The sequence below is a fragment of the Phyllopteryx taeniolatus genome, chromosome 17 (genome assembly GCF_024500385.1).
Source record: "Phyllopteryx taeniolatus isolate TA_2022b chromosome 17, UOR_Ptae_1.2, whole genome shotgun sequence".
NCBI lineage: Eukaryota > Metazoa > Chordata > Actinopteri > Syngnathiformes > Syngnathidae > Phyllopteryx > Phyllopteryx taeniolatus.
The window spans coordinates 10,293,773-10,316,175 of record NC_084518.1 but is presented as its reverse complement, the minus strand read 5'-3'; the positions used below and the strand labels follow the sequence as shown (position 1 = coordinate 10,316,175).

At 43.3% G+C, this 22,403-nt stretch overlaps 1 protein-coding gene across 3 annotated transcripts in view; it reads left to right on the top strand.

Moving 5' to 3' along the window:
• Positions 1 to 21,517, top strand: part of ephb4a (eph receptor B4a) — a 41,461-nt gene extending 19,944 nt beyond the window's left edge. For 2 of the 3 annotated variants that reach the window (XM_061751959.1, XM_061751960.1), the window contains 16 exons: positions 5,022 to 5,092; positions 6,338 to 6,619; positions 7,315 to 7,705; positions 9,022 to 9,174; positions 11,732 to 12,067; positions 12,146 to 12,270; positions 12,876 to 13,041; positions 13,582 to 13,681; positions 15,312 to 15,376; positions 15,514 to 15,627; positions 15,980 to 16,227; positions 16,324 to 16,539; positions 17,152 to 17,301; positions 18,386 to 18,579; positions 18,964 to 19,122; positions 19,526 to 21,517. In XM_061751959.1, coding sequence (XP_061607943.1) covers positions 5,022 to 5,092; positions 6,338 to 6,619; positions 7,315 to 7,705; positions 9,022 to 9,174; positions 11,732 to 12,067; positions 12,146 to 12,270; positions 12,876 to 13,041; positions 13,582 to 13,681; positions 15,312 to 15,376; positions 15,514 to 15,627; positions 15,980 to 16,227; positions 16,324 to 16,539; positions 17,152 to 17,301; positions 18,386 to 18,579; positions 18,964 to 19,122; positions 19,526 to 19,634 — 2,879 coding nt within the window. In that variant the 3' untranslated portion in view covers positions 19,635 to 21,517. Of the gene's footprint in view, positions 1 to 1,087; positions 4,175 to 5,021; positions 5,093 to 6,337; positions 6,620 to 7,314; positions 7,706 to 9,021; positions 9,175 to 11,731; positions 12,068 to 12,145; positions 12,271 to 12,875; positions 13,042 to 13,581; positions 13,682 to 15,311; positions 15,377 to 15,513; positions 15,628 to 15,979; positions 16,228 to 16,323; positions 16,540 to 17,151; positions 17,302 to 18,385; positions 18,580 to 18,963; positions 19,123 to 19,525 lie in introns of those variants that run through there. The other variant, XM_061751961.1, reaches the window with a different exon arrangement.
• The last annotated feature ends 886 nt before the right edge of the window (positions 21,518 to 22,403 follow it).

The following is a 22,403-nucleotide window of genomic DNA, read 5'->3' as shown; positions in this document are numbered from 1 at the left end:
TCTGGAGGGAACGCGATGGCCTCTAAAACCGCATCCGAGCCACAATTCTTTTAGAAGAACTGCAAAGCCAGCTGAGCGAAGGGGACATGTCCTCCTGTGAAAAGAAGTCGATTTAAACAAAATATTTCACATGCGTTTCTGGTTTTACTGAGATCCTGAATCGTAGCACAACCTTATTGGTTGTTTGTCGGCCAGCAGCCTGCCCCATCAAAGATAACAGGAAAAAAATCAATTCAATTGTAAGCGCAGATCGTAACCGGAAGGGTTTAAGACCTGTTATACACTATGGTTGTCCATGTGTGTTTTTGAGTGTAAGTCTGGTCGTTAAGCGGCTTTAGCATGCTGTGTCACAGGAAGCAGGCGAGACGTGGGAGAAGCAAAACAAATATGAGGAAGAATGGGATTTTAGAATGGTCGTGATTTTCTCGTCTATTATTGACTAGCCAAACTCCTTCATGTTCAATTAATGTTACATCTTAACAATACAATAAGTCATTGCATTGAACCTACACTCACAAGCCATAACATTAGGTACATCTAACCATCTAATAGGATACAGTATTCTAAAATTTTGGCCTTCTCATTGAGCTAAGTAGGTCAATGAGTCAATGAAATACAGTGTTCCCTCGTTTATCGCGGGGGTTACGTTCCAAAAATAACCTGCGATAGGTGAAAACCGCGAAGTAGGAAACTTTATTTTTTACAATTATTATACTGTGTTTTAAGCCTGTAAACCTCACCATTAACATTTTCTCACATTTCTCTCTTGTTTAAACATGCTCAAAGTTCAAACCTTTGTAAAAAAAAAAATAAGTACATTATTATTTGTATTATTATTGTTGTTGTTGTACTTATTATTATTATTGTTAATATTATTGTATAACGAAACAAAGGTCAAAACCTGTTTTAAGGCCCAAACATTTGTTTAAGAAATAAAAATGTAAACATTTCCTGACAAATAATGATGCCAATTTTAGCAATAAGGAATTTAATTTAATTGGGGCCCCCTGTCAGAAATTATTAATTGTGACTCGTGCATATTTCACGCTTCCTTTGACCGGCCCTCTTCGTCCTGACGCCGCTCCGCTGTAGCGTACTTTTCGACTGTCTTTTTCCGAGAGAAGAACATAGTTATAGGTAGTTGTTGCCGCTCTTTTTTCTTCTGGGCGAGAAGGTTCTTATAAACAAAGATCCCACCTTCGATAGTTAGCACCTTCCTTTGCCTTTTGGGTGCAACCGCAGGTGCCCTTGTCGGTGCACCACGTTTCGTCGACATTGTTGGTTATGTCTGGGAGAAAACTTGTAAACAGGAGGCACTTTAGAGTCACACTGCTAGCAATTGAACACAAATTTAAATTTAGCAAGCCGAACACATTCTGTGCTGTACAGGAGACATGGCACGGAGGAGATGTGTCAGGATTCAGGTTGCAACTTGGACTCAGATGCAGAGAGGACAGGGAGGTGAGTTTGTGAATAACGGTTTATTGCAGCTTGGAAGCGAACAAATAAACTCCGAGGACTAAAGCCGGGATTGGCAGGGTTCCAACGAGGACCAGTCTGGCAGGTTAGGAGTCCGTGTTGTCGGTGGGCCGCAAGAGGTGAGCACTGGTTTGCAGGGAGCAAGGACAGATGGCAGACTGGGAACAAAGAACAATAATTAGGTAGAGGTAACTCACTAGGTCTTCAAAGCAAAAAGATAGGCAAGGTGGCTAGGCTACGAACTCGACGTAGAGCGTTGATAGTCTGGCGACGAGTTGGAGTCCCACAGCGTCTTAAGAGCAGTCAAGTGTAATTAGGATGACAAGGTGCAGCTGCTAGACTCCAACACGTCAACCCTGCAAAGCACTCATGACACACACACACACACGCACACACACGGGCTGGACTCAGGGTGCTGAAACAGCAGACCTGACAGTACCCCCCCTCCCACGGGCGCCACCTGGCACACGAGCCAAGTAACCGGGGTGGGCACGATGGAAGTCGCGGATCAACAACTTGCACAGGATCAACCGCGCAGGAACCCAACTCCGCTCCTCCGGCAGTCAACCAGGTACTGGAGGCCACGACCCCGGCGACACACATCCAGGAGCCTGTCCACAGCCCAAGCGGGATGACCACTGACCACCAGGGGAGAAGGAGGGGGTGGCACAGGGGGCGATAGAGGAATGAAAGAACCTGGTTTTATCAGGGAAACATGGAAGGTGGGGTGAATGCGGAGAGAGGCAGGGAGCTTTAGGCGTACCACACATGGATTTACCACAGCCACAATCTCATAAGGGCCAATGAAACGGGGGGACAGTTTTTTGGATTCAACCTTGAGTGATAGATGCTTCGTACTGAGCCACACTTTCTGACCAACCGTGTAAGCGGGCACAAGGATGCAGCGACAGTTGGCTTGTACCTGAGACATGGCAGAGGACCGGAGAAGGGCAGCGCGGGCCTGCTTCCAGACCTTGGAGCACCGGCGTATGTGGGCCTGCACTGAAGGGACTGCAAGTTCATGCTCCCGCAATGGGACCAGTGGAGGTTGGTAGCCTAAGGAGCATTGAAAAGGGGACATGGCCAAGGAGGTGCTGGGCAGCGAATTATGGGCATACTCAACCCAGGCAAGGTGGGTGCTCCATGAAGCGGGACGAGACTGGTATATGCAACAGAGTGCCGTCTCCAGCTGTTGATTGGTGCGCTCACGTTGCCCGTTAGTCTGAGGATGATAGCCAGAGGATAGACTAACACCTATACCAAGCGCTGTTCAAAACGCTCTCCAAACCTGTGAGGTGAATTGGGGCCCCCTGTCAGAGACTATATCAGATGGGATGCCATGCAGGCGGAAAACGTGCTGGACCGACAGGTCGGCAGTCTCCTTGGCAGATGGAAGCTTGGAAAGTGCCAGGAAGTGTGCTGCTTTGGAAAACCTGTCCACCACAGTGAGGATGACTGTTTTCCCATTTGACGTGGGTAGCCCAGAAACGAAGTCCAGGGCGAGGTGCGACCAAGGGCTTCTGGGAATGGGAAGTGGACGCAGTAAACCAGAGCTTGGTTTAGAGGATGTCTTATTTTGAGCACATACTGTGGATGCAGAGACAAAGGACCGGGTGTCATCTTCCATGGTGGGCCACCAGAAGCGTTGACGGAGGAAGGCCAATGTTCTGCGGATTCCAGGGTGACAGGTAAGTCACGATGAATGGGCCCACTGTAGCACCTGGGGGCGGACCAAATCAGGGACAAGCAGGGAGTTCCAGGGACCCCCACCAGGATCAGCTTGTTCTTCCTGGGCCTCCTTTACCAGCATTTCTATTTCTAATATGATTGAGCCCAGAAAGCAATGTGGAGACAAGCTGGGATCTGGATCATTCTTGACACTCTCCCAGGTGAACTGGCTGGACAGGGCATCCACCTTGGTGTTCTAGGCCCCTGGGCGGTAGGACAAGGTAAAGGTGAACCGGTCAAAAAACAATGCCCACCTGGCTTGACGGGAGCTCAGCGTCTTAGCAGAGCGGATGTATTCCAAATTATTGTGGTCGGTCCACACGATGAATGTGTGTTCGGCGCCTTCCAGGAAATGCCGCCATTCCTCCAACGCCATCTTCACCGCCAAGAGCTCCCGGTCTCCGATCCCATAATTTTTCTCCGCCTGAGACAACTTGCGAGAAAAGAAGGCGCAAGGGTGGACCTTACCATCAGTCTCGGATCGCTGAGACAGCACCGCACCAACCCCCACCTCTGATGCATCAACCCCCACTATGAACTGCCTCTGTGGATCCGGATGAACGAGGATAGGAGCTGAGGAAAAAAGTTTATTTAGCTCACAGAAGGCCATGTCGGCCTTCTCAGACCATTGGAAGGACGTTAGGGTTGATGTGAGCGCAGTGAGGCCTGCTGCCACCCGACTGTAGTTCCGAATGAACCACCGGTAGAAGTTGGCGAAGCCAAGGAATTGCTGCAGCTCCTTTCTTGTGGATGGCGTTGGCCACTCAGTGACTGCAGCTACCTTGGCTGGGTCCATTTGAAGCTACCCCTCAGCAATGACGTAACCCAAAAAGGTGGTCTTTGGAACATGGAACTCACACTTTTCTGCTTTAACAAAGAGCTTGTTCTCAAGGAGTCTCTGAAGTACTTGTCGAACATGTCGTTCGTGATCTGCGACGGACCGGGACAAAACCAGGATGTCATCCAGGTACACAAAAACACATTTTCTGATCATGTCACGCAGGACGTTATTGACTAGTGCCTGGAAGACAGCAGGGGCATTGGTCAGGCCGAAAGGCATTACGAGGTACTCTTAGTGCCCTCTATGGGTGTTAAATGCTGTCTTCAACTCGTCTCCCTCTCGAATGCAGACAAGGTGGTAGGCTTGGCGCAGATACAACTTGGTGAAAACTGTTGCCCCGTGAAGGGGGGGAAAGGCAGAGTCAATCAGGGGCAAGGGGTACTTATTCTTAATGGTGATGTTATTAAGGCCACGATAGTCCACATGTGGACGGAGGCTATGCTGTAAAAAACAACTGCAAAATTGCACTGTGAAAAAAGCCGCGATATAGCGAGTCCGCGAAAGGTGAACCGCGCTTTAGCAAGGGACTACTGTACTAGAAAACACTTTTATGATGCACATTTTTTACATTGCAAAAACTCAAAATCTTACCAAGAATATTTGTCTTATTTCTTATTAAAACTAATTTCATTAACTGATAACTTTTTTTTTTACTTGTCTCAAGCAAATTTTTACTTTAAGTATAACAACTCCTACTTCACGCAAAAAATTGCCTTAAAATAAGTAAATTTTTTCATAATAAGTCTTATTTTAGGTGTAATCAGATTAGTTTTCACTAGAATTAAGACAAGACAAATATTTTTGCAAAATCTTTGCAGCATACACAACTGCAAACCACAATCACAATAATAAAAGTGATGGTAGCCCTTGAACCCTACTATGACCCACTATGAGGCAGCAGTTGTAATATTTGGCAGGTGTAAGTAATGTTGTGACAGGTATAGTTTCTAATACATTAAAATATCTTTCACAGAGGTGCTGATGAATACTAAAATAGAGACGTCTGATCTAAGATGGACCATCTTCTCAGAGGCCAAACCTGAGGTATGTAAGCACGGCGTCGCCATCTTATCTGTATTTTTAACCCAGACCTCATGGTGATGGGAGAGATTTGGGGGCATCTAGTTGTTCTATTGGCTATGAAAGAGCTCCTTATGTGGCAGGGAACCTAGGAGAGGGTGAATGTGCGATATGAGAGTATTGGAAAAAGATGCTTTGATACATCCCATCAACCGTGGAGTGGAATCCACTGGCAGCCCACAATTTTGGGTTCAAGCAACCCCAAAAGCAGGCATGATTTGTAATTTGATCAACCAATGAGTGGTTGCTGGGATATTTTTGCCGGCAGCAACCATATCTTCTCCTCTATTTGTGTCTTAGATGGGGAAAATGTCTTCTAAACGGAAAAAAATGTTGCTTTGATTAATTGTGTAAAGTATTCTCAGCTGTGGTCCCTTGATCAACAGTTAGGCAAATTAAAGGGTGAAGGGTTACACTGATAAAACATTTTGTTGGCCTCGCTACTGCCATCTTTTCCTCCATCCTTTGAGATGGTGAAATATGTTTTGGCACATATAAAGATTCATATAAATGGCTGCATGATTTGACAGGAGCGACGTCAATAACTCACGCATTCTTGTTGTCTCTCCTGCAGAATGTGTTGCAGGTCCAAGCCGCATTCGTTTATAGAAATATGAGCTGCCACATTTGCATATTTACATAAGTGACATTCTTCAGCATATCTGCTAGATACAACCTTGATTATGTTCGTGTTAAGGGGGTTTCCTGCCCTTGGAAACATTTTGATGATGAGCATGACTGCTGTATATTCAAATATTTAGTGTTGTATTTTGGTATTTTGCACATTTGGGCAGATTTGTTCCATAAACTCTGTTATTCCTGTGTTTTATTCTAACGGAAAGAAAGTCTTGGTTGCTACAATGTGCTCTGCTTGACAAGAGGGACATAAAATCCCACAAGCTGCACTGCAGCTCAGTGTGTAGAATGATTTATAAAAAAAAAAAAAAAAAAAAAAAAACAGAATCCAAGTTGTGATGGCACTGAATTCCCTGCATAAGCCTCTAATAGCGACTGTAGCCGTAGCTTAAGCAGTGGGCCGATAAAGAACACATTATTTCAAGGAGATACTTTTAATGTGGTTGCCTCTAAAGGACTAAAGTTTTTACTGGACAATTAAAATCAGCCGGGCTAACAGTAATGTTCTGCTGTTTGGCTTTCTGGGTCAGATTCCTTTTCAAGTGGCGTTCTAAAACTTGTCTTTGCTCTCAGTGGGAGGAAGTGAGCGGTTTAGACGAGGAGAACAACAGCGTGAGGATCTACCAGATCTGTCAGACTGATGGCTCATTCAGCCACTGGCTGCGCAGCGGCTTCATCCAGCGACGAGGAGCCTCCCAAGTATACGTGGAGCTGCGTTTCACCATGATGGAGTGCTCCTCCGGGAACAGCCACCACCGCAGCTGCAAAGAGACCTTTAACCTCTACTACTATCAGGCTGACTCCAACGAGGCCACAGACACATACCCGCCATGGATGGAGAACCCTTACACAAAGGTATGCCCAGCAAAGGTGGGCAGTGCTGTCAGGTAGTTGCAAGTGTGGGGCCAGATTCAGAAAAATACTGAGAGGCATTAATTAGCATCCAAACAAATATTATGCGAAGATACACAAAACTCTCATCGACACAATCCAAAATTTTGTTGCGTCAACAACTATTTTTTCTGCAAGGAGGAAAAGAACTCCGTATTTTCTATTTCTCTCCTTTTTGGTTTAATGACCAGGTTTCTTAATCCTTTCTTCTATATGGTCTGTTTTCCAACATAATTTTTATTTGTTTAATTTTCGAAATTTAAAATTATAATGCAGTGTTGCCTGTATTTTCTCCATGCATTTAAAAAGTATAAAAAAATGTATGCTGTTCATGAACGCTATTACTCTGAATTTTTATTTATTTTTTTATTTTTTTAAGTTGTGAAATGTTCACAGTGATAAACAGCCGCAACACACCAGAGCATGTTTCACGTCACTGCGTATAAAGGTTTATAGTAATGTGAAATACTATTTACCTGAAAGTTAGTAAATTATTGTAAACCCCTAATAGCATACTTGGAAATGTTTCAATAATGTAAAGCATATGTGATGTGTAGTTAATGTTTTCAAATCTGTTGAATGCTGCAAAAGCTTGTTGATCTCGTCGTGTGCTGGCATCTGGCCGTAGTAAGACTTAAACATCTCTCTTCCTGTCCAAGGTGGATACAGTGGCAGCAGACTTTCTCCTCAGGAAGGGCGGTGAACGGAAATTCAACGTGAAGACCATAAGACTCGGCCCTTTATCCAAGAGAGGCTTCTACTTGGCCTTTCAGGCTCAGGGCTCCTGCATGGCCTTGCTCTCCGTCAGGGTTTTCTTCAAGAAGTGTCCCCCACTCGTCAGCGCTCTTTCCTCTTTCCTTGAGACCGTTCCCCGCACTCTGGTCCAGGAGGCACACGGTGAATGTGTGGAGCATGCCACGCAGCAGGGGCCGCGAGCTCGGGCTCCCAAGCTTTTCTGTGGCGAAGATGGCCAGTGGGTGGGCCAGCCGACCACCTCCTGCGCCTGCCTTCCTGGATATGAGGCCGCCGAGGGCTACACAAGATGTACAGGTAGGAATGAGATGTGGTTAGGTTGCATTCTGTACGTGTGTCGATGCAGGCAACGCCTACTTCATGACCAAAAGAGAAAACAATGGCGAGCTGTGGGTGGGGTGCGCTGAGGGTGGACGCTTTACAGAGGACGTGGGAGACCAGCACATTTAATGAGGAGGGGAAACGGTGACAGAGAGAGGACGGGGGAGAGGTCAGGGAGAGCAGCACTTATCTCAGAGGGGAAGAGCAGGGTCAAAGGCTTACTGCTGGGAGAACTTATGGTTGAGTGCGATAGAAGGGAGAGGTGGAGGGGGGAAGCGCCATGTTAAGACCATATCACTCCGAGGACATCAAAGCAAAACAGGCTCGAAGAAGTGGTAGGAGCTCTGCAGCAGGTCTGTCTAATGAGTCCAATTAACAAACCCTGTGGAGGATCACCCCCTGAAGCCCCCCCAGTAAGGTCCACGATGTAAATAAATAAATTAATTATTTTGATCTCTGTGGAGGTGTAATAATTGGTTATAATGACACAAATTTTTTTTACTTCTTTGCATGTTGGCAAGTGGCAATTGGTATTTCCAGCTTTCTGTCATTCACGAGAGCTGTGAGAGAAAAAAAACACCCACCAGACCATTAAGGGAAATTGCCTTTATAAGAAGATTGAACCGTTAATTAGCTTCACAGGCTGACCGTTTCGGAAAATGAAATTGAGTCGGCTCTAATCCCATTATCTTGCATATAGACAATACAAATATTTATTGTCCCAAACACCAAAATGTACAATGCATGCATGCTGTCAAGTTGATTTAGTTTGATGGATGAGCTTGATTATTTGAGTGGCTTCATTGGAACAAAGCTCTTGCTGACCATTAAGTTGACTAGTTTATTTCCCTGAGGGCCAGGTTGTGGTTAGAGGTGTTATTTCCACTCAACACAACACTGATTTGTAGCCCTTGGTGAACTCAAGTTCGTCTTTGAAACAAACACTACTGTGAAGGAACTTCCTGTAGACAAGTGATCTTAAGTAACATCCAACCACTGAAGAAGACTTGACTTGAAATTGCTCCACTCAAAGGTGATTCCTCTGTTTTTTCTGTAGGAACATCTGGAAAATCTGTTTATTTTTACTTATTTCTCTAAGGACTATCATGTTTTGGTTAAAACCCCCATATAAATGAGAAGGCGATCTGATTTATTACTTAGCTCTCATTACATTCTTCCTTAGCCCATCTGCAGCCATCTGGCACCTGAGCACAGTTAACATGCATGTAGGAGCCACAGGTCATATCCAATGTAAGAGCTCATAATGGTTTTCCTTCATTTGTCCTCTGCAGCTTGTCCCATGGGTCACTTCAAATCCGGCACAGAGGGACAGTGCACAGTCTGTCCGGGAGCAAGCCACGCCTCCATCAGAGGGCAGTCTGTATGTGCATGTCGCCCTGGATACTTCCGAGCACAATCCGACACCCCTGACACTCCATGCACCAGTGAGTAAACACAAAAATGTTTTTTGCATTAATTTATAATTGCAAATATAAAGGTGCTAAACTACACACTCACGACGACTCTTGCCGCTTCTGTTTTTCCCGCCTCAGGTGCTACTTTCCCCCCCTTCTTTAATCTGCTTTGTTTCTTTTGTGTCACAGCTGGCCATTGAGATGCATGTCATTAGTGACAGATTGTTGGTGGGGGTTGGGCTTCCACTCAAAAGTGAAGTAGCCATTGATGGGCTTAAGTGACACCTCCGTGCCGATTCAGGAATTCCAGCTCATGTTGGATGTCTGAAAGGAATTGGCTTGACAGTTAGGTGCACTTCCTCAGATTAGCAATCAAGAGGATGTGAAACATTTCTCATTTGTCACAGTTGTAATTTAACACGGATTCACGCCACCTGTATTTTTATTAACAACTTTAATTGCAATACCTGAATCCCTCCATCCATTTTCTGTAGCACTTATAGACAAACAAGCATTGACACACTTGTACTCACACCTATGGACAATTCAGTCTTCACATACCGCACCATGCTTACCATGGACGGACGGAGGTGGGTGAAGCCGGAGTAAAATTGTGTAAACATTTTTTGAAAGACTAGAAACAACAATTGAGACATGTCGTCTATTCATCGATGCAATTTTGGAGCGTCTGAATGAACTATAATGGCTGACTTGGAGCCAATCACCAATGACAAAACCTTTAATCTCTGCATTTTCCTGCAACTGGGTTATTTCACCGCACTGTGGCAGTTGTCTGGTGATGGGTCCATACATACCAGCTTTTCAGGTGTCTTGCCTAAGTTTTAAACGTAGTGTTACGCTTACGCAGGATGGGCACTCGAGACGAGTTAAATCCAACAAAACATGGCTTTTATGTGTTTTTTGGCTTCACCAAAATTATTGGAGCGCTATTTCTATTTTCTTTTCTTCTTTTTTTGTATCTTCCACTAACACTTCCAGTTCCATCACTTCAAACTTCCTTTTGCGCTTGCATGCTTTCCCAAATGTTGCATGGTGAAAACCATCAGTGCTACCTAAAGCGCAAAACCGTTTTTTAAATACGGCGGTCTCCACTAATTTCTCCTTTTGCCTACAGTGCGCGGAATCTATAAGAGGGAATGAACACACAATTTAGTGCCCGCTATTTGGGATCTTAGTAAATCAGTCCGTTCTTAGTTTCAATTCAAGCTCCCTCTAAGTCTCAACTTGGTTTTTCACTCAGGATAAAATCTTTTACCAGGCGTATGCAGGCTTGATTATTACAATAAAGTGTAATCTGATTGTTAAGTGGGAAAAATAATCACCTCTAAAACTACCTACCCCTAGGTGATGACTGCAGAATTCATACCTCACCCTCAGTCTGTGATGTTGCCCCACTTGGGTTTTCAGTGAGAAAATTATTTGCACGCCAGACAGCTGGAGGCTCTGTGACAAAGCTCTGTCTCCTTGGCAGCAGCAGAAGCTCTCAGTCTCACTGGCAGAGTGCTTCTCCTTGGCTCGAGGCAACAGCGATCTTCTCACCATTTTAAAGATCATTATCATCATGTTTCGGTGTGGTGTAATTGCACCAGTTAAATTCTACCACACATACGCTCCTGCTGTGACGCAAAGGCTCTGGAGAATCATTGTTCTGCTTCCTGGCTACATGTAAAGACTGAATAATATGTCTTTGCCTATATGACAAACAAATGGACTGTGTAGGTCATAGAAAGGTGAAACGGCGTAAAAACAGAACTGCAGGGCTTATAATTGGATTTGATGGAAAAATTTGATACGCCTTGATTGTATCAGGTTGAAAAACATGCCCAGAAATGAAATTATGATTTAATTTCGGCTTTGTAAAAAGGATGAGTCAATATTCATGACTTTTTGAAGGTTTTTAGCTCACTGAAGCATCCAGTACTAATATGTCTGTCACCACTGTTCCTTACCACCGTCCCAGATACTGTCTGTAGAATAATTAGTTTTAGACTAATCATAGCATTAACAATAAATAAAAGATGAAATAAACATAAAAGTCCTTGCGGTTGCTATGGGAGTGCTTTTTGGTATTCCATGGATAGCAATACCTCCCCACTGGTGCAGCCAGTGCCTATCCCTAGTTCCTCCTTATACTGAAAATTATTTTTGAATTTGTTCATTTTAGCGGCGATTACAAGGTTACAAAGTGTTTTTTGATTTAGTATATAATGCTTTAAAGTTTTTGAAATTTATTTAACAAAAGAGCTGTTGGATGGAGAAGTTAAAAAAAAAAAAAAAAAAACATGGGCCCTCACATGTACATAAAATGCATGTGTTATTACATTTTCCTTCCTTTGCTATTAGGAAACAATTTGGTTTGTTTGTAGGATACTAATGTCTTTTAATGTGAACACTTTAAACAACTTTAATATATAGTTTAATGTGTAATTTTGCACAGTTGTAGTGTGCCAAAAGAGCATGAAAATTAATCTTGTAAGTGCTTAGAATGTGCCTTAATTCCACCTTGTACAATAACCCGAATTCCACTGTTATAGTAGTTTGTTACTTATTAACATTTTCCCCCCAGGACCTCCCTCAGCACCACGCAGCATCGCCTCCCAGATTAACGGCACTTCGCTACGATTGGAGTGGAACGAACCTCTGGACAATGGCGGCAGAGCAGACCTCAGCTACAGCATCAGGTGCCTCATGTGCAGGACGCCGAGGGGCTCATGCGTGTCCTGCGGCGACAGCATCAGCTACCGCCCTGCTCAGCACGGCCTGACGAGTCGCAAGGTGGAGGTGTGGGGCCTGCTGCCTCACACCACATACACCTTTGCCATCCAGGCTCTCAATGGGGTGTCCCAATTCAGCGGCAAGGACCCCACAAGCGAGGGTGTCAACATCACCACCAGCTATGATGGTAAGAAGCAACTGATAATTGCTAGACAGGTGTGGGATAATACGGCCAGGTTTTAATTGTCTTCTGCTGCCCTCGCAGTGCCGTCACTGGTGTCTGTGATTCGTAAGAGTGACTCCACAGAGAGCAGCCTAACTCTTCACTGGTCCGTCCCTGTGCAGCCGCACTACACCATTCTGCAGTATCAACTCCGCTACTGTGAGAAGGTACGAGCTTCCTTTAAAACACATGCAAGTAAACTAATATTTTAGAACTTGTCTTTTTGCTTACTGGCCACGAGGTTGTAACACTAACATATAATGACATCCAATACAACAGCTGTATCAAAAATTCTCTTGAATTTTACTCAATGCTGCCAGGGAGATAATTAAACAAGTAATTATTATTACAGTTGTTGTTTTATGGAATACAACTTATCTGGTTGACTAAAGTAACCACATTATTAGAAGCACCTTTCAGTAGGATGTACTGAAAATTATAATCTGCACAATAGTAAGCATTCTTAGAGTAATTACAATTCAGCAATGTTATCTCTATAAGGCAGAATTGAATTAAAATGCAGTGTCCTTTGAGAAATATTAATTTTGTTGTTATCATCATACAATTATATTCTTAAAGTCTCTGTAATTAAATTCAACAAGCCTTGATTAGTTTTGGCTGAGACCACCGGAGTTAGAAGTGGTGTTAAAAGCACAAATGCGGTATTATAGCTGTCTGGCTCCCTTGTTTGACGGGTCTGTCGTCTCCTCAGTCGTTGCTGTTTCACTCACACCTCCATCCCTGCCAAACTGTGTTTTCATTCTGTGCATAGGAGCGGCACAGTGATGATCCGTGCCACTACACGGAGAGTAACAGAAACCAGGCCGTGCTGACGGACCTCCGCAGGGCCACTCAGTATGAAGTGCAGGTCCGAGCGCGCACCATGGCTGGTTATGGCAGCTTCAGTCCTGCAGCAGTCTTCCGCACCCTGCCTGATGGTAATACAAAAACAAATACAAAAGTATAGAAAACACAAAGGCACTCATGTGAACATAGAACACTGCCAATGACAAACGACCCTGTTCACCTCCTGCATGTGTCATTAAAACCCATGCATTATTCATGGTGAAAACCTAACATCTTGCTATGTTAGGAAAAGTTAAAACATTCCGGAGTCTGCACCAAGATTTAATGGGTTCTGCCTTTACTTATGCCCCAACCCTCCAGAGTTTATTTTTTGTGTAATCTCACTCACTAAATACTAAATGTAATGAAACCATAGCCTCCTTGTGGGAGGTTAAAAAGAAAGACTTAGTTTTTCTCACTTGGCTTTTAAAATGTTCCAAGTGTGTGCCTGCGTAATCTCTTAAAATGAAATTAATGTCATCCTTGCACTTACAATTGTACAATACATTCTAGTTCTTTTCCTGCTTCTCTTCATTTCCTGCTCATCTCATACTTGTGTGCTCTATTGATGTAAATCTCCTCCCTTGACTTCTGTGGCTACTTTAATTCTCTGGTCTGTTCTACTCTGCCAGGAATTGACTCTTCTTCCCAGTTCTTGGTGCCGGGCATCCTTATCGCCATCGGGATGCTGCTGCTCGTCACTTTCATCTTTGTGGCTGCTTACTGCATACGGTGAGCGCATGGGAGGAGACACAGACACTGCAAGAATAACAGGAAATGGAAAAATGGGGGGAATGTGACGTTTATTGTCTAGCACCACTTTGTTCTGTTGTTTATGGGAATCATTTGTTGTCTTGCATTATATCTCTTTGTGAAGCAAAGTGCTGCACTTGTTTTGCTTACACAGCTAAAACTTATCCTGTTCATTAGGACACGTTCCTTAGGCTTCATTGTTTGAGTAAACTGTGTCCGATGCCATCTCAAGTAGAGAAAGTGTGTGTGCATGTGTGTCTGTTTATATACTTTTATGTGGGTGAGAGAGGTTGCGATGACGGTGGAGGTAGTAGGCAAGGAGAGACAGGATGCAGGCGTCCCAGCCCTGTTTCCACAGGACAGGAGAACAATAGCAGTGACCTTGTGACACACGCACACACACACACACAAACAAACGCGCACACACACACACTCACAAACCGGTGGCAAAGGCCCAGATCTACTTCTAAGGGTGGTACATTAATGCTATTTTAGGCTTATGAGGTGGGAGAGAGACTCCAAGGGGGACGGTAGGACTCAAGTAGCTACATGGCTGATAGTCTTACAGTATCATAATTAATAATGTGTCAAATGCATGTAATTTTTGTTACTCAAAAATGATGGGTCACAGAGAAAATACAAAACATGGGGAAAAACACGACCATCATCTGATATTTTTACTTAGCTAGCCTCCAAATAGGATGATTGTCTATTAGAAGAAGAAGAAGAATCACCTTTATTGTCATGAACATGCATGCATGCACATGAAATTTGTTCTCAGCATTTTACCCATCACAGTATCACTTGTGTTCTCTTAAAAACAAAAAGTCCTTTATTTGGGGATACAGTCATCCCTCGTTTTTCACGGTTAATGGGGACCAGAACCCCCCGCAAAAGGTGAAAAACCTCACAGCGCTTAGGCGGCATTGTAAGGGCTTAACTAATCAAAAAAAGTTATCGCATAAACCAAAAACGTTATCATGAACACAACACTAAGATATAGTATGCGAGACAGTCAACAGCGTGGACGAGACTGGCGAGACACAGCAAGGGAAGATGCTGGGTGAGGCTGCGATGATGCGCAACCAGCCTCTTTGTTTGGCATGCAGGGAAACCTTCTCTCTCGTGCATCAACATGAAACAACGCGTCTTTCCGCAATATGGCTGCTGATATGGCTGTATTTTTTTATTTGAATTTTTTTATTTTTTTATTTATTTTTTTATTTTTTGATGAATATTTTGTAAAAACCCCCGAAGCACTGAAGCCGCAAAACGTGAAGCGTGAAGTGGCGAGGGAACACTGTACATGGTTTTCATTTATGATAAATGCATAAATATGCCTTCTTTTTCATGCCAAATAATCAAGGCATCAATGGGGGGTTTTCTGCACATTTTTTCTTTTTTTTTTTTTTTTTTTTTTTTTTTAATTTCAGCCCGTGAATGATTTTGTTGTTTCTTCATCTTCTACATCTGATCATTTGCATTAATATAATTTGCCTCGCATTTGGCGAATGGAGCATGGCAGTCTTTGTAGAAAAGATTAAAAAAACAAAGCCAAATGTGCATCTCTTATCTCGTCTAATCTTATTTTGTCACTGTCTACCTGCAGCAGACACAGCCGTATAAAGGATCCAGAACTGAGCGACAAAAACAGCCAGTACTTAGTAGGCCAAGGTAATGCGTTCATTACAATGTGCTAACATCATGAAAAAGCCTCCTTTAATCTTGACGGCGCTTGTCGCTACTTATACTTCTCTAACCTTTGTTTTCTCTTCCTTTCCCACGACTTTGTTTGCTTTACTCTTGTGTAGGGGTCAAGGTTTATATCGACCCCTTCACCTACGAGGACCCGAATGAGGCAGTGCGCGAATTTGCCAAGGAAATCGATGTTTCCTTTGTGAAGATAGAGGAGGTTATCGGAGCCGGTAAGCTGCCAGCTGTATGCGTTTGACATTGAATAAAACTTTGTTTTACCCATGTTCTTTTTGGATGCAGATTATCTTCTTTTGAAATGTCATTATTTAGAGTAAATCTAATTTACTAAGTTAAATGGATTCAGTGACATTTAAAAGCAATTTCTGTTATTCTTCTTTATCAGGCTGAATTCAATATTGCAGCACAAAGCTATTAACTGATAAACATGTTAGTATTAACAGCTCCTATTCAAACCAAAGGGCAGTACATGCTGCAAGCAAGCTTTACATTACCTCGTCCTCCTAATGATATAAGCTCCTTTGTAAAGTGTCTAAATGTGTTTATGTGTCTGTGTCGTGACAGGGGAGTTTGGGGAGGTGTGCCGAGGGCGGCTGAGGGTCCCCGGGAAAAAAGAAAACTACGTAGCGATAAAGACTCTAAAAGGCGGCTTCACAGAGAAGCAGCGGCGCGACTTTCTGTCTGAGGCGTCCATCATGGGCCAGTTCCAGCACCCCAACATAATACACTTGGAGGGCATCATCACAGCCAGCTGTCCGGTCATGATCCTCACCGAGTTTATGGAGAACGGTGCTTTGGATTCTTTTCTACGGGTCAGTTTGTGCCAAAATCGCACCGCGGCGACAATAGTGCTCTCTCGTTGGGTTCTCTTACTAAATAAAACCGCTCTTTCTCCGCTCTCCTTGTAGCTTAATGACAGCCAGTTCACACCCATCCAGCTAGTGGGGATGCTGCGCGGCATCGCCTCAGGCATGAAATACCTTGCAGAGATGAGCTACGTCCACCGAGACCTGGCGGCACGCAACATCCTGATCAACAGCAACCTGGTGTGCAAGGTGTCTGACTTTGGCTTGTCACGCTTCCTGCAAGAGAATTCCTCTGACCCAACCTACACCAGCTCCCTGGTAAGCTCACTTAATGAATGGCGAGACAAATTAATACTATATGTAGCATTCAGTGTTTCCCAACAACCAAATGACTTACTCAGTGTTAAATCTGGGTCTATTTAGTTAAACACAGAGCTGATTTACTTGCATGAAGCCATTAATCGTACCTTCTGCCATCACGTGGAATAGCATTTAATTGTTCTGCCTGTCACTATGTGTCGCTGGCATAGATACAGTAGATTGAACACAGATACATTATTTGTAGTAAATAAATAATTTTGGGGCAAAAAAAGGTGAAATTGGACAGTTTCCTGCACACTTGATGATCTCTCGCATCACACTAATGTGCTGTGGAATAGTGGTTGGGAACCACTGCATTAAATGTCAGTACAATACAATACAAATAACGAACTAACTGCAAGTTAATCCCTACACTAACGAGACGAGACTGATGCATATGCTTCTACTGTATGTTTACCTGCACAATATAATGTGATCCAGTACGAGAAATTTATCAAAAACAAACATATTTAGTGAATCTAATTATGTTGTGTATGTATTAAATACAAACATTATTTTATATCATAATCTAGTAGTAAAAGTGTACATAAAGTCTTTGCACTTGTGCAGGGAGGGAAGATCCCAATCCGCTGGACAGCGCCAGAGGCAATTGCCTTCAGAAAGTTCACGTCAGCCTCAGATGTGTGGAGCTATGGTATCGTCATGTGGGAGGTCATGTCCTTTGGAGAGAGGCCCTACTGGGACATGAGCAACCAAGATGTGAGTTTATGACAGTATCTATGTCAGGATGTTCTTAACTAAGCTGCAGTCACTGGCTACATCATTAGGTACAACAGCACAATCAAAGGAGATCTGCTACAACAGCTGTAGCAAAATGATTGACTTTACAAAGATAATAACACTGTTTTAATTGACACTGTCGGAGGTATTCCTTTAAAAATATGTTTGTTGTGGTTGTAGTTTGGAGCTATGGTGAAGTGTAATGTCATGCTTTGTCCCCTATAGGTTAGCTAAATAAAGTAAACATAAGTATGATAAATAACACATCCACAAAAATACACAAATATGAGCAATAAGTACAGGAAGTCCTCGATTTACGAACGGGTTCCGTTCCTACGCTGGCGACGTAACACGAATTTCCGCGTAAGTCAGATTTTACCGTTAAAGTCGAACTTTAAGGTGAAATATTTCTGTTACAGGTATTGTCCCATGTGATTGTGACAGCAAGCTCAGTGTGTGTGTACGTGTGTGTCGATGTGTGAGTGGGACGGCACTGTGCAGGCGTCGTCCGGCGGGACTGTGAAGGAGGAAGGAGTATGCGCCAGTGCGAGTGTGTACAGTAGCAAGTGTAGTGACGGCAACCGGGGAAGAGTAGCGATTAGGGGAGGACCCGTTGACGTTTAATGTACAAAGGAGCTAATAAAGCCATTAAAGCAGCAAATCGGTGTTTCGTGCCTTTATTGTTGTTGCCACCCAGCTCAGCTGTGCAACGAGAGAAGGGAGTTAACCCCTGCGTCTCCCGACCATGGTCAGGTGACCGCGGAGCAGGAGAACACTGTTAAGAGTCTTGGATCATATTTTGTGGTCTTTTTACAGTTTAAACTATATAGGCATTTATAGACATTTTTAAGGGGGCGTCAATACTTTTCTGGTTCTGTCCCCATCTCTACAAATATTTGATGTTCACTGTATATAGTTAGTTTTAAATGTTTAAGTTGAAGAATCAAGAAATAGTCCAAGCTCATATAATGAGACTGCTCCATAGAATATCCACTATCTTAGTGTTTGGCTTCCAAACCAGTCCATAATAATTGAATATAATTATATAATTCCTCCCGTCCAGGTAATCAATGCCATCGAGCAGGACTATCGGCTGCCCCCTCCTCCTGACTGCCCCACCCACCTGCACCAGCTAATGCTGGACTGCTGGCAGAAGGATCGGTCCGCGCGGCCTCGCTTCGCCGAACTCGTCAGTTCCTTGGACAAACTTATCCGGAACCCCGCGTCGCTGAAAATAGTCGCCCAGGAGGGAGCGGGGTGAGTTGACACACGCTTGCTCGGTTGACTGACAGGTCAGCGGTCAGATTAGGAGTGGCGACGAGCGCGCGTGTCCTTTCGTGCCGTTTCCTCGGTCATGTCAGTCATGTGACAGGCATCCCCCTCCTGCTGCTCAGTCTGACGTAGCACCGTCAAGTCCTGCTGTGACCTGTCAGCAGCTTGCTGTGCACGTTTTAGCTGTCCCCCAGCTCGCATACAGCAGAGGACACTCCACCCCTGATACGCCCCATTGTTTGTCCCTGTCAATCATGCGGCCTCACATTATATCTCTGCATGTGGACAGGAATGTGGTTGCAGGACAAGTATGTAAGATGCTCCATGTTGTTTTGGTGACACTCTTCCTTTGTTTCCTCCTTTTTGTAGGCCATCCTACCCCCTGCTCGGCCAGCGGTCGCCGATGGCCCTCTCGTCCTGTGCCTCGGTGGGGGAATGGTTGAGGGCCATCAAGATGGAGCGCTACGAGGACAGCTTCCTGCAAGCCGGGCTCACTACCGTGGAGCAGCTGGGCCAGATCACAACACAGTCAGTACATTACTGCTTTAAAGACTTCTAACTCTTAAGCTGTTCTTCAAATGCAAGTTAAGAAGAAAATGTGCTGCTCTTTCAAGACAGTTATTTTCTCAAAAAATAAATACAAATACAGTTGACCAACGCATATTCCCGGTTCACCTATTGGCAAATTTATTTATTTGTCAAAGATTCTTTTATTTTGCCTTTTTCTTTTTTTTTTTTTCTTTTTTTTTTTTTATTTTTTTTTTATTGGATTTATTTTGTTATCATACGCTCTTTAAGATATATAGTCCTCACTTCATCCCTTCTTTATGGGTTTTGTTTGTCAGCATTCAATCTCCTTTTCAGTGTTTTGTCAACACAAAGTTAGTTTTTGAACTGAAAGTAAATTTGTTTTTTTTTTCCCCTTTGTCAGAGACTTGCTGCACATGGGGGTGACTTTGGCCGGCCATCAGAGGAAGATCCTCTCCAGCATCCAGACCATGAACTTCCAAAACAAGAGCACAGCACCTGTGACCTTCTAGCTTACCTGAATACGGATGTCAGAAAATGAGTCCAGGGCACTCTGGATCATCTCACGTGACCTATGTTGGACCAGAAGCGACACATTGGCAGAATTTATTATTAATCACCTGGAAAGAAAGAATCAGTGAAACTTCCCTGGAGACTCAATCATCACAGACGACGCTGACACGTGCAGAAGGACTCCTCGCTTAGTGGGCCGTGCTTATATGTCAAAGGACCCCCATTTCAAGTGCCAAGCTAAGAGAGAAGCATAAAGAATGCCGTGATGAAAAGCATCTGCTTGTCAAATGCAGCAAAGAGGTTAAAGGCCAAAGAAAAGGTCTCACACGGTTGTGTTAATACACACAAGAACCACTCACACATGTCTGCTTCCATCTGGATCACAGCTTTCATATCAAGATTTGAACACTTGAACTGTGTGGGATTTGTCCTTTTTTTTTTTTTTTTTTTTTTTTTTTTTTTTTTTTTAAATTCATTTGATTTCAACGTGACCTCTCTTTACTCAGGTGTAGCGTGTAAAGCAGGCTTTGCTGTGCTCGCTTGTCATCATAGCTCCTTTCATCTTCCTCGGTCTGGTTCTAGCGTTAGCATGGAAGGAGAAAAAGAGAGAGACATATCAGCACTTGTCGCCTCAGAGGGATTCTAATATCCGCTCACGCGTTTTTTTTTTTCCGGCAGTGGGACATTTCTGCAGCATGCTTTTTATGGAAACTTGAACATGGACCAAACATGACCAGAAAGCTTTCTGGCCTCAATTGTCAGTGCTGATGTCACATTCATTATCTTCCGGTGTCATTGTGTTTGTTTGTTTTTTGTGAAGAAAAAGGGAAAAAAAAGAATATTTTGCCTCATTTAAATGTACAGCAACAATTTTTATAATATTATTTTTTGGAAACATTGTACATTGTTTCAGTTTTTGCCTCAAGCTGTACAAAAAGTCTTCTTAAAGACTCAGATTACAAATAATGCACCCAGTGTGCCGAATACCCTGGTTTCAGAAAGGAATGCTAATAACTCCACAGAGCTGCTGTTTGACTAGCACCACCACCCCTCCTTGTCTTACTGACTACAAGCGCCTGGGAAAAAGTGATTGTAATTCCGTTTTTTGTTTTTTTACTCCCAAGATGTTGCATCTTTTTAAAGGGTAAGAACAGTCTTTGTGGCATTTATGGCAATTAGTTTGCATAACGTCCCCCAGGAGGCTGACACCACTGCAGTGCATGGGGGGGAATGCATCCTGCCAAACACCCATGTCGGATACAAAAATGCGCACCACTTCTTTCTAAATGGTTCATTCTCTGCCCCATAAAACACAGAATCCCTTTTTAGTTGGCATTTTGGATTTTAATTTGCACCACTGAATATACTGTAAGTGAGGTAGTGCAGAATGCAAAACCCTCACCCCTTCCTCGCTGTACCTGATGGGGCAGATTGTAGATCACAGTAGCTTAAATATGGCTTTTCTATCATCTGGGATCATTTTCTGTGGCTGTAAGAAGATTGAGGTGCAATTAACCCTCGCTGATTAACAAGAAGCCGCCGAACTGAGTTGCAGGAAGTGTGTGGCCATTTTATGGCTGCACTTTTATAATCAATACAGAGTGGACTCAAAACTCCAATCAGTGTAAATCAAACTGGTGCTAGGTGTGCCATCTTTTCTAAAGCTCATCTAAACCATGACAAGCCTTCATACAAAGCATTGGGGATGTACACTGCAAGTATGTCAGACGTTCCTTTTGAGGGATCGTGGAAATGTGGTCTTCATATTGAAGATCTCAATATACTTTACTTTGAAATAATAGATAAAAAGATATGTTTGATTATTGTTGTGTGTAGGCTAATTTGTATTCAGTATTCATAAATAAAGATGCTCATAAATATTCATTGTCTAAGATTTTTTATTTGTCAGTAAATACAAACAGCAATTCAAACGCCCTAAACAGCTTAAAAATCAACTGACGTTTGGGGGGAAAATATGCCTCTAAAGTCACACAAGAACTCAGAAGTTGAGCACAAGTGGGGTTTTTCTTGGTTTGTTTTTTGTGATGCCGTCACAGAAGACTACCTAAATTACAGAAGACTACCTACTGTATAACTAAGAGGTAATGTGACAATGACCGTGCAGTCATTCATGTGAACTGGACATTAATAATAAAAGAAGAACAGGATCATATACTACACACTGCAAAGTCTGATCTATTTAGTCATAATGTGAAGAGACTCACTGTTTGTGATAATTTGGTCAATAAAACAATTGCTTTTTTTAGGACTGGACAATTAACATGATTTAACTGATTAATTCAACTGTATTTTTTAAGGCTTCCGGCGTTCCCGCTTATGTGCACTGCTTCCACCAACAACATGGCTGAAAACAGAGAGCGAGTTTACAAAAGCACAGTCAGTGTTGCTAAATTAGCAACTTTGTCACTAGATTTAGTGAGTTTTCCCAATGCCTCTTTTGCTTCTTTTTTTTTTTTTTTTTTTTTTTTTTTAAACTTGTGAAACGGACAACACGAGCAGAATCAATTTGACGTTTTCTGTATTACGAGAAAGGAGCCCAATGGTAGGCAATTGTGGAGTAAATCGCACTTAACATTGCCAAAGACTGCCTATTTAACCGTTGCAAAAGCAGTGATTTATCGACATGTCGGAAACTTTTGACCTAAGCTATGTGCATTCAGGCCACAAATATTTTGCAGAGGATACCTTGTCTCACTTGTACAACTCTACATGAGAAAAGACAGAGAATTGGAGGGGGTGCGGGCGGC